Source organism: Polypterus senegalus, chromosome 4 (assembly GCF_016835505.1).
Source record: "Polypterus senegalus isolate Bchr_013 chromosome 4, ASM1683550v1, whole genome shotgun sequence".
Lineage (NCBI taxonomy): Eukaryota > Metazoa > Chordata > Cladistia > Polypteriformes > Polypteridae > Polypterus > Polypterus senegalus.
In genome coordinates, this window is record NC_053157.1 from 226,296,169 (window position 1) to 226,308,753 (window position 12,585).

The 12,585-nt window shown below is 38.2% G+C and overlaps 1 protein-coding gene across 1 annotated transcript in view; it reads left to right on the forward strand.

Annotated features, from left to right (window-relative positions):
- The first annotated feature begins 204 nt into the window (after window positions 1-204).
- Window positions 205-12,585, forward strand: part of LOC120528864 (asialoglycoprotein receptor 1-like) — a 28,186-nt gene continuing 15,805 nt past the window's right edge. The window contains exons 1-2 of the mRNA XM_039752942.1: window positions 205-342; window positions 6,584-6,707. Coding sequence (XP_039608876.1) covers window positions 205-342; window positions 6,584-6,707 — 262 coding nt within the window. The remainder of the gene's footprint in view (window positions 343-6,583; window positions 6,708-12,585) is intronic.

Here is a 12,585-nt window from a genome sequence, read left to right on the forward strand (position 1 = left end):
TACCACATGTAGTAAAGACAGCCACTATAGTCAGACAGGCAGAATATGCTTCAGGAGTCTCAAATATGAGCTAATAAGAAGAAGAAGAATAACCTTACAAACCTATAAAAATTCATGTGAAGCTCAAAGCCGTGCTCTTCTGCATTAGTTTGGGCATCTGATTAGAATTCCTCCTGGACACGTTGCTGCGGAGGTGTTTCTGGAATGTCCAACCAGGAAGAAACCTCTAAGCTGGCCTGGGAACACCTTGGAATCCCTGCCCCCAGAGGAGTTGGAGGAGGTGGGAACAAAGAACATCTGGGCATCTATACTCAGACTCCTGACTCCCAACCCCACCGACCTGTAAGAGGATAAGCGACAGAAATGGATAGATAGATGGATGAATAGTGAATGCTGTGTGAGGAACAGTGACACTGTGGTTAGTACTGCTGTGTCACAGATCCAGTGCCATGGATTTGAATCTTTCTTCGTATTGTTGTCTCTGTAAAAGTGACATGTTCTCTGTGTATCTCTATGGAGTTTTTTCTGGGTACTGCAGTTTTTCTCCTTTATTTCAACACTACACATGACAGTAAAGTTCAACTCAACCTTATTTGATTAACTGGAAGTTCTAAAACTGGACTGGTGTGTGAATAAGCAGGCCCTATGATGGACTGGTGCCTTCACAAAGGTTAGCTCTCGTCTTGGACCTGATATGCTGGTTGGGTAAGCTCTAAACCCCAGAACTGTGTAAATGACTTTGAGAATGTTACATTTTTTCTTTCCTTTATATGTAGACACACAGGATCCTTATTTTCCTGTATTGTTATGCAGCGTCAACACAAGCTGATCTAGTCATTCACACTGCAATCACACTACAAACCACAGGAGAGTATTGAACTGGCAAATGTATGGTTTAAGGCCAAAGACCTTTGTGTAACAATGGCACAGCATAATTGTACTTTAATGGGATGTTACAAAACCACCAATAATGAATCCCTAGAATTCTATACACTATATGTGCAAAATTCACAGTGTTAAGGTTAAGCTGTGTACAAATTTTAGATTGGACTGAAGTAGCAGAGCAGTGGTTATAAGGCTCAGTCTTGTAGGACCGTGGTGACTGGAAATTTGCATTCCAACAAACTTCTGCTGTTAACTGGAATACAAATTGAATTAATCATACTGTTATGTCTGACTTACTTCCTTTTTTGTGAATGACAATTCACAGGTATTACAAACTTGATAGGGTAAACTCTATAGGATTATATGAAGCATTTCTGTGTAACGCAGGCATGTTTGCTTAATTTTACCTTTCAATCAATCAATCAATCAACATTTATTTATATAGCACATATTCATACAAAAAAATGTAGCTCAAAGTGCTTTACAAAATGAATAGAAAAATAGAAGACACAATAAAAAATAAACATAAGTCAACATTAATTAACATAGAATAAGTAAGGTCCGATGGCCAGGGTGGACAGAAAAAACAAAAAAACTCCAAAAGCTGGAGAAAAAAAATAAAATCTGTAGGGGTTCCAGACCAAGAGACCGCCCAGTCCCCTCTGGGCAATCTACCTAACATAAGTCAAACAGTCCTCTTTGTATTTAGGTTTCATGGAAGGACCTGATGATGGTCACGTAGACTTCTGGCTTTCAGTCCATCAATGTTGGAGCATCATGATGCTTTGAGTAGGTGGAGGTGGCGCAGGTCGCCACCACAAAGAAACCGGAAAAAGAAACAGAAGAGAGAGTAGGGGTCAGTACGGATTTTAGAGCCACTATGAATAGTTATTATGATGAATTGAATATACAGAGTATCAGGATTAAGTTAAAGTGAAGTTATGAGAAGGCCATGTTAAAGTAATGTGTTTTCAGCAGTGTTTTAAAGTGCTAAACTGTATTAGCCTGGCGAATTCCTATTGGCAGGCTATTCCAGATTTTAGGTGCATAACAGCAGAAGGTCGCCTCACCACTTCTTTTAAGTTTAGCTTTTGGAATTATAAGGAGACACTCATTTGAAGATCTAAGGTTACGATTTGGAATATAACGTGTCAGGCATTCCGATATATAAGATGGAGCGAGATTATTTAAGGCTTTATAAACCATAAGCAGTATTTTAAAGTCAATCCTGAATGACACAGGTAACCAGTGTAGTGACATCAAAACTGGAGAGATGTGTTCGGATTTTCTTTTCCTAGTTAGGATTCTGGCAGCTGCATTCTGCACTCGTTGCAAGTGATTTATGTCTTTTTTGGGTAGTCCTGAGAGGAGTGCATTACAGTAATCTAGTCGACTGAAAACAAAAGCGTGAATTAATTTCTCAGCATCTTTCAATGATATAAGAGGTCTAACTTTTGCTATGTTTCTTAAGTGAAAAATGCTGTCCTAGTGGTCTGGTGAATATGCGATTTAAAATTCAGATTACCGTCAACAGTTACCCCTAAGTTTTTTACTTCCGTCTTAACTTTTAATCCTGGTGCATCAAGCTTATTTCTGATAACCTCATTGAATCCATTATTGCCAATTACTAAGATTTCAGTTTTCTCTTTATTTAGTTTGAGAAAATTACTATTAATCCATTCTGATATACCAGTAAGACATTGTGTTAGTGAATCGAGAGAGTCGGAGTCATCAGGTGCTATTGATAAGTACAGCTGTGTGTCATCAGCATAGCTGTGGTAACTCACGTTGTAACCTGAGATAATCTGACCTAACGGAAGCATATAGATTGAGAAAAGCAGCGGACCCAGGATAGAGCCTTGTGGAACACCATACAGAATATCATGTGTCTTTGAGTTATGATTACCACAACTCACAAAGAATTTTCTACCTGCCAGGTAGGATTCAAACCAATTTAAGACACTGCCAGAGAGGCCCACCCATTGACTAAGGCGATTTCTAAGAATATTATGATCAATGGTGTCAAATGCAGCACTCAGATCTAAGAGGATGAGAACAGATAAATGGCCTCTGTCTGCATTTACCCACAAGTCATTTACTACTTTAACGAGTGCAGTTTCTGTGCTGTGATTTGTTCTGAAACCTGACTGAAATTTATCAAGAATAGCAGGTTTATTGAGGTGGTCATTTAATTGCAAAATGTCTGCACGAGTAAAACTGTAATCCGGAGGCGCAGATTCGATTAAAACAGCCGCGCCATTTGAGTTAAGCCATGTTTCATTTAGTGCAATAAAATCAATCTTTCTATCACTAATAAGATCGAGTGCAGAATGCAGCTGCTAGAATCCTAACTGGGAAAAGAAAATCCGAACACATTTCTCCAGTTTTGATGTCACTACACTGGTTGCCTGTGTCATTCAGGATTGACTTTAAAATACTGCTTATGGTTTATAAAGCCTTAAATAATCTCGCCCCATCTTATATATCGGAATGCCTGACACGTTATATTCCAAATCGTAACCTTAGATCTTCAAATGAGTGTCTCCTTATAATTCCAAAAGCTAAACTTAAAAGAAGTGGTGAGGCGGCCTTCTGCTGCTATGCACCTAAAATCTGGAATAGCCTGCCAATAGGAATTCGCCAGGCAAATACAGTGGAACACTTTAAAACACTGCTGAAAACACATTACTTTAACATGGCCTTTTTATAACTTCACTTTAACATAATCCTGATACTCTGTATGTTCAATTATTTATAATAACTATTCATGGTGGCTCTAAAATCCATACTGACCCCTACTCTCTCTTCTGTTTCTTTTTCCGGTTTCTTTGTGGTGGCGACCTGCGCCACCACCACCTACTCAAAGCATCATGATGCTCCAACAATGATGGACTGAAAGCCAGAAGTCTACGTGACCATCATCATCAGGTCCTTCCATGAAAATATGATGATTTATGTTAGGTAGAATGCCCAGAGGGGACTGGGCGGTCTCTTGGTCTGGAACCCCTACAGATTTTATTTTTTCTCCAGCCTTTGGAGTTTTTTTGTTTTTCTGTCCACCCTGGCCATCGGACCTTACTCTTATTCTATGTTAATTAATGTTGACTTATGTTTATCTTTTATTGTGTCTTCTATTTCTCTATTCATTTTGTAAAGCACTTTGAGCTACATTTTTTTTGTATGAATATGTGCTATATAAATAAATGTTGATTGATTGATTGATGGTTTATAAAAAATATCTTGTTAGTTAAAGCTCTAACATTTAATAGTGCCATATTTAATGTTTCTGAAGGTCAGAGCTGAATTTTATGCGTGTTATTGGTAATCGGAACAAAAATTAAGTTATTTTTGTTAACGCCTCTGTGTGTACTTTTATGTAATCTACAATCCGTTTTTATAGTCTTAATGCAGTGTTGATCTGAAGTAGTAATTTCAATTAAATTATTGGTGTTTATGCCGCACTGCCTAGATTTTTTACGTGCATTAAGATTTGTTATTAGATTATTAATGTTGTGCACTTTAACGGAAGACTCTGTTAAGCCATTATGTCCTATCAAAGCAGTAGCAATACGTAAGGGGTTAAAAGTAGAAGTAGACGGTCAAGATAGACGAATTACCTTAGCGATGTTTTCGGAGAGGACCCGGGCGCCAAATCTATTCGGATGCAGTCCATCCCACTTGAAGAAGCGCGGCCTTTCCCAAAAAAGATCCCAGTTGTCTATAAACCCGATGTCTTGATTCTCGCAGAAGCCTCTCAGCCAGTTGTTTAAACCCAGTAGACGACTGTAGTATTCTTTGAAACTTTGCTGTTGTATAATTTGAGGCTTTTATGTTAGCCTTTCTTTATTAGGGACCACATAAGTGAAGATGATACTTCCCTGTAACATTTCTGCCCTTTTCATTTTTCTTAGTTGTTTGTATAAGGAAAAAATTAAAGGTAATTAAAGTAAATGTCCCACTATTTCTCCTCTCTGAATATTCAATATCGACACTCAAGCGGCCTGTTAATTCAACAATGAGATGCAATAAAAGTAAGAACGACCCACTAAATTAAACCTTGCTGACAGAAGGTGCTGTGGTGTGAAATTTTACATGCAAGTTGATACATATTTTGTACAGTATGTCTTTATTTGTAATTTGGGCAAAGCAATGTAATATTAGTATTTAATTAGAGAGACGCATTCATGTTTACCACCTAACCAGCCTCCTAGAGTTAGGATAGTCAATGTTATGACAGGTTTGGGGGAGTCCCTCAAACAAGTTTGGTAAATGTTTCTCTGCTGGAGTCTCTCAGTCAACCCCCACATGAAAGCCAGACTGCCTAGCTGGCAACCTTCACCTTAACACATGGGTTTGGGGGCAGGTGTGAAGGTATTCTCTGCCCCATTGGTCTAAAGTATTGCTGTTTGGAATTGGCTAGAATCAGAAGCCTTTAAGTAACATGTCGCCCTATTGGCTGTAGGGTGTGGACAGAGAATCTATAAATTTACTTGATTTACCCCTCCCTAGCTCCTCTCCCTCTTACACTATACTGATGAAATGTGTGATATCATCTACTGTTAAATTCTGCTCTGTACTTGTAAAATTTTTATTTTTATACTATATTCAGGATTTTTCCTATTCTATGTATTGTACTGTATTGTATTGACCCCCTTCATTTTGACACCCACTGCAGGCCCAACCTACATGGAAAGGGGTCTTTTTTTAACTGCCTTTCCCAAGGTTTCTTCCATTTTTACCCTACTGGGGTTTTTTTGGGAGTTTTTTTTTTTGTCTTCTTAGAGAGTCAAGGCTGGGAGGCTGTCAAGAGGTAGGGCCTGTTAAAGCCCATTGTGGCACTTCTCGTGTGATTTTGTGCTATACAAAAATAATTTATATTGTATTGTATGAAAGAGCATCTCAAACACCATAAACTGTGAGATTTGAGGCATTCTGGAAAAGGCTACACATTAAAAATGCAAAAGGAGAAAGTAGAGTAATATATTACTCTACCAAGACAAAACAGTCTTTCCAGTACTGAAGTACAATAGAGAATGCACTCTTGTAGTCACTCCTGAAAACTTCAATGGCCCTGATTGTGGCCTTCTGCCTTTCTTTTGCTGTACTAATATAAAATCAATAATGAAACATGATGAGGGGAGAAGTTAAATAAAGAAAGAAAATGATTGAAATACTTGTTGGGCAGCATGGTGGCGCAGTGGTAGTGCTGCTGCCTTGCAGTTAGGAGACCCGGGTTCACTTCCTGGGTTCTCCCCTGTGTCTGTGTGAGTTTCCTTCCACAGTCCAAAGACATGCAGGTGTTAGGTGCATTGGCAATCCTAAATTGTCCCTAGTGTGTGCTTGGTGTGTGGGTTTGTTTCCTGCCTTGCGCCCTGTGTTGGCTGGGATTGGCTCCAGCAGACCCCCGTGACCCTGTAGTTAGGATATAGCGGGTTGGATAATGGATGGATGGATGAAATACTTGTTAGTGAGGAGGAGGCTGAACCGTGACTTTCATGTTGGTACAGTTATAATATGAGAATTGAATAGCAACAATATACGGTTTGAATGTGTGATCTGTGTGCTTTTAAATAGTGAATTAGGACCCAACTTCCTTGACAGTTTCTTCTATAAATATGTGAGACATTGTGAGCATAACCACAAACAAAAAAAAACTCATACAAAAATCGAAACAAATGAGCTTCCTCCATCTCCACAGCTCAGTTACTTTTTAGAAGCAGCAGTGATGCAGATGAATAATTATACTTTGCCTATAAATAATGAAAGCATCTATGAAAATGTTGACAATTTCTCTCAGAAAAAACCTGAAGGACAACAAGAAGGTAGGCTAACACAATTTTGCAAAATTCTAAAGATGACAAAAACTTATTTAGCTAAGACCTGTTTGATGGTACCAGTGAGCTGAAGCAAAATTCAGCAATTGCCTTACCTTTGGCAAAGTAAAGACGTATGAAAAACAGATTTTTGTTTGTTAAATAAAGACTAATCTTCATACATTATTTATTGTGGAGTTTACACCAAGACTGTCCCAGAGTAGTGAATGCAGAACAGCCCTGGAAAATTACATTCTTAAAAAGTGTAACACACCATGTTCTGTTGAAGACAGATTGTAATAAAAATCAAACACAAAATCAAATGCAACGAAAGTCCAAAGTCTAACAAAAGAGAAAAGCAGAAAGGATTTAGAATCAAAACATGCTGATGTTTCTGTGAAGCTCTCCTTTGACCAGTTTCCATACATATTGCTGTGGTCTTGTTGAAACCTTAACTCTAACTGTAACTCTTCCTAATTTGAAACGTTTTAATCGTGCCATTTCTTAATCACCTTTTGCTTAAATTAAAAAGGTTCAGCACCTTCCGTTTCTCCTCATAGCTCATACTTTATGTTCCTGGAATCAGCTTTGCTGCTCTTCTCCGGACTTTCTCTTGTGCCTCTGCATTTTTCTGACCAAAACAGAACACAGTACTCCAGGTGCGGCCTCACTAGTGATTTAAATAACTGAAGCAGACTTGACTTGACCGTGACTTGTATTCCATGTATAGAGCTGTATGACCTAACATCTTATTAAACTTATTTGGCCAAAATTTGCTTTTCTGACATTAAAGGGTTTTAATTATTTAAATAGCTCTGCTTAAACACTGTGAAGTGTATTGAATTATGGTTCGCAGATCCTAATGTTTTAGTCACCTTTTAATCTGAAATTTGTATTGATTTTTATTAAACAACAAATCTCTTGATCCTTCAAGATAATGCATTCAAAAATATAGTTATTGATGATATATGAAATTCTGTTCTTGTTCTCCGCTATTTTTAAAGTTAGCTCAGTTAATATTTGGGTACTTTAACTTGCTCATGACTATAATGTCTCCCTCTAAACTTGCTTTTTAAATTGTTTAACCACATGCATATTGATAACGTTGTGTCATTTGGTGCTGGAGGGGAAGTTCTATAATGTACCCTGATACCAGGCCTCTACCCTAATTCTTTCTGATCATATCCAAATAACCTCACTACAATAAGGCCGCTCGCCCATTTGGCACACACATTCAAATTCTGTTTTATATAAATGGCTAATCTCCCAACATCTTTTCTAAAAATGTCTACTTGTTGATGTAACGCTCATCCTCATCTCTCTGATCTAGCCAGGTTTCCTGTTATTACAATGATGTTTTATTTATATTTACTTATAACATCATATATATGTGCAGCTACCATGCAGCTCCAACTTACTAGCATCCTAGCATTGGAGCTCCTGGAATTATGACAAGCAATATTTCATGTATTTTACACATTTTACTTTGTCTTTTTTATTATAGGCCTGAAATTTCACTTGTCTTTTATATTTGCAATTAGTACTACTGTCCAGTCCATTATGTAAAGTTCTAAATTTGGCCTGTCCTAAACTCCCTGCCCGCCATTCCCAAGTTTAAACAACCCTCAACTAACCAATTCATATGCATCCCCAATTCATTTACTTTGAAATCATTAACCAGTTGAACTCTGAATCTTCTCCAAATCTGTGAAAGGGCTCCCTTGCAATCGTTTCGTCTACTATTCTCTCTAAAACCTTTCTTCAACTCTCACAGCATGATGCTCCTGCCACCAGAATTTTTTTCAGGAATGGTGCCCAGTTTGGCCAACACAGAGTACATTCTGTTTTAGCTAAACTCCATAGTCTTATTCTCTTCTAACCATAAAAGTCATTTCCCATTATGCAGATAATTCAGTTTTGTCTGATTGGGTGAACACCAAATTAGATGATTCTTTTTATCTTCCACCTTTACAGACCAGTGTCCTGCATAGACAGTTGATAAGTGCTCTTTTATTGCAGATCTTCTGAGATGATTGTTCAGTGCGGAAATTTAGGGCCAATTCTGGCCAATATGCTGAAACTTCCATTTCTTCGTTACACCCCAATACACCCAGCTTATATTATAATGGAAAAAGAAGTAAAGAGTGACACCCAGAGTGCCTCGAAAATATAGAATAATGAAATCACTGAAGCATCTACAGCACTAGTTTTTAGGCTGACATAAAAGTTAATCACATAAATGCCATTCCTTAGAATAAATAGGAGAAACAGAAGTTTGGTAGTATATATGCATGTAGCTACTATTTGTGTATGTGTGTTTGCGTGTGTGTGTGTGTGTGTGTGTGTGTCTGATTCCTTCCGAGCAATTTGATTGTTCAGTCTAGCATTGGTGGATCAATGGTAGGGATGAAGACCCAATACTTTAGGGATGGGAAGTTTAATTCCTTATTGTGACCATTTTTTTTCCATGACAACAAAGCTAATAACTTACTGAACAACATTGAGTCACTGAGTACTAACAGGCTGCAACACGAGTTGCCTTCAAAGATGAAAAGTGCTCAAAAGGATACGAGTGATGTTTTCACAACAGGTAATTGTGTCAAAAATCACATAGGAAGAGAGTAAAGTGTCTTAAAATGGCAGAGTCTGAGCAGCAGGCTTTACAGAAGTGTGACGAAGATACCAATGAAAGGCATAGAAGGAATGCTGAGGTCACACGAAAGGCAAAAAGGTCAAATATGTTCACATTTTTAGGCATAGCTGGTAAATGTATAATCAGTCAGAAGTATGATATATGAAAATATGACAACAGTAACAGCTAAAAATCATATATAAATAGATAGCTAGTGAAGGGCACTACATTCAATCCATTAGATGGATCGCTAGAATTTGACAGGTCCCAAATATAAACTTGATTTTTTTAGAGCCTCAAGAAATATTTTTTTTTTCTAGATTAGATTAGATTCGGTTAGATAAACTGTATTAATCCCAAGGGAAAATTCAAATGCATACTGCAGCAGAAACAAAAAACAAGAATACAGAGTCACAGGACAGATGATATGTCCAATGACTCAATCAATAAGCAAACAAATAAAAATAAACGTGACAAGTACCTCAGGTGGAAGCTTTGAATGGAGCACATTTTAATGCACAGGATGTACCGAAGCTCAAAGCACTCAAAGTGCTTTTCAATATAGCTATGAAAAATCTATAGCTAAAATAACAACTACAACCCCTTTGCAAAAAATGCATTGAAAAATTCAGTGAAGGACTGAGCACGGAGGTACATCAGCAGTAATTCAAATGTAATAATAATAGTTCATATTTAGTATATTTTTTATTTTAACCGATTATGAAAAATAAGTTTCATAATTTGGATGAGGGCAGTCAACAAAAACAAATATCTTGAACAGAGATCTCCACATCGTAAACAGTGAGTGCGTGAAGATTTTTTTGATGTCTCAGACTAATGATTGTTGACCTAACTCTTCCATTGCTCCTGCACACTGGGCCCAAGTGTGCAGCTGAGCATCAACACTGAGACATATTGGAACCAATGTTACAGTTATGACCATCTGATATGTGCTGATTCCTTGGATACTCCAGCAGACCTTTTAACAAAAACACAGGACAAAAAGCTGGCAACAAATACGCCAGCACAAGTGTGTGGTGGAAAAATACACTCACTGACAAATACACACACCTGGTGTACACCCCTTGGTGGTGCTAAATTCTGTCCATTACATATTACTGTAAATTTAATTTCAATTCTGTTATACAAGACTTTCATGAATTATAATTTTACCACTGAAAAGAAATGACAATCAAACCTTCATATTCTCAAGGGTCAGGGGTGGAAAATTTGTGAATGATGCTTGGACACCCTTATTGTGGTTTAATTGATTGATTGTTTTTAGGTTGTTTTTTACATGCTGAAATGAAATGTCCAGATCTGTTGACTGACTAAAGGAACAGTGAAGGTGGAGGGTTGCTGGCATAGATCCCATAGTTCTTCTTTACCAAAAAATAATTTGATATAGTATGCATTTACACAAACAGAGATGTGATGTTTGCTCTGAGGGTGCTGATGGAGAAGTATAGAGAAGCTCAGAAGGAGTTGCAGTGCGTCTTTGTGGACCTGGAGAAAGCATATGACAGGGTGTCTCGAGAGGAGTTGTGGTATTGTTTGAGAAAGTCAGGAGTGGCAGAGAAATATGTGACAGTTGTACAGGATATGTACAAGGGAAATGCAACAGTGGTGAGGTCTGTAGTAGGAGTGATGGATTCATTCAAGGTGGGGGTGAGATTGCATCAGGGATCAGCTCTGAGCCCTTTCTTATTCACAATGGTGATGAAAAGATTAACAGACGAGATTAGACAGGAGTTCTCATGGACTATGATGTTTGCTGATGACATTGTGATCTGTAGCGATAGTAGAGAGCAGGTTGAGGAGACCCTGGAGAGGTGGAGATATGCTCTAGAGAGGAGAGGACTGTAGGAACAAGACAGAATACATGTGTGTAAATTAGAGGGAGGTCAGTGGAATGGTGAGGACGCAGGGAGTAGAGTTGGCGAAGGTGGATGAGTTTAAATACTTGGGATCAACAATACAGAGTAATGGGGATTGTGGAAGAGAGGCGAAAAAGAGAGTACAGGCAGGGTGGAATGGTTGGAGAAGAGTGTCAGGAGTGATTTGTGACAGACGGGTATCAGCAAGAGTGAAAGGGAAGGCCTACCGGATGGTAGTGAGACCAGCTATGTTATATGAACTGGAGATGGTGGCACTGACCAGAAAACCGGAGACAGAGCTGGAGGTGGCAGAGTTAAAGATGCTAAGATTTGCATTCGGTGTGACGAAGATGGACAAGATTAGAAATGAGGGTATTAGAGGGTCAGCTCAAGTTGGATGGTTGGGAGACAAATTCAGAGAGGTGAGATTTGGACATGTGCAGAGGAGAGATGAGGTGTATATTGGGAAAAGGATGCTAAGGATTGAGCTGCCAGGGAAGAGGGAAAGAGGAAGGCCTAAGAGAAGGTTTATGGATGTGGTGAGAGAGGACATGCAGGTGGTGCATGTAACAGAGCAAGATTTTATGTGATACAAACCATTTTCAGTATTGTTTATATATTTTTGTCATCCACAAGTTTCTGCAGTCTTTTGGCAAGTTCCAAAAATATTCCCTCTAATTGTCCATGCCCAACTCTCAAATAACCAAAGGTGCGAAGTGCCAGATTCATGGGTCTGTAAGGGCGTCATTTTTTTTTTAATTATAAAAACAATATCAATTAGACACCAAAAATGTGACAAATCAAAATGTATAAAGCCAGTAGAATCACCATACACAAAAGGAGAGAAAATTATGTTAATCAAAGGTTAACTGTATGTGCAATTTATAGTGCCACATTCTATAAAATTTCTAGCAAAAAGTCTAAATTTAGCACCCGACTACTCATATATGTCAGCATTTACCGTTTCAGACAGCCACTAAGATGGGCATACTGTATCTTGGACTGGTCATCCCTTTGTCTAGCAGGAAAGTATCCTCAAATGCTTTAAAAGTAGTGGGCTTAGCATCACAAGGCAAAACACTTAAAGCAAATAACATTTTAACATGTAGGAGAACCTTTTCTTCATTTTAGGAATTGTCCACTAAATTACATTTCTATATTTTTCTACTCTGTGTCTTTCCAAGATGGAAAGAAGAAGCCATTAACTGTACACATTCTTCCTGCACACTCATGTCATGCCAACCTCTGGCCGTATCTGTCCAGAAAGTTCCACACATCTGAGCACACACAGCTACATATATGTGACTCACCTGCTGTAGTGTTTCATCACACCTGCGGTGCTATATTTAGAAATCTTGTCACAGCCTGTACTATATGT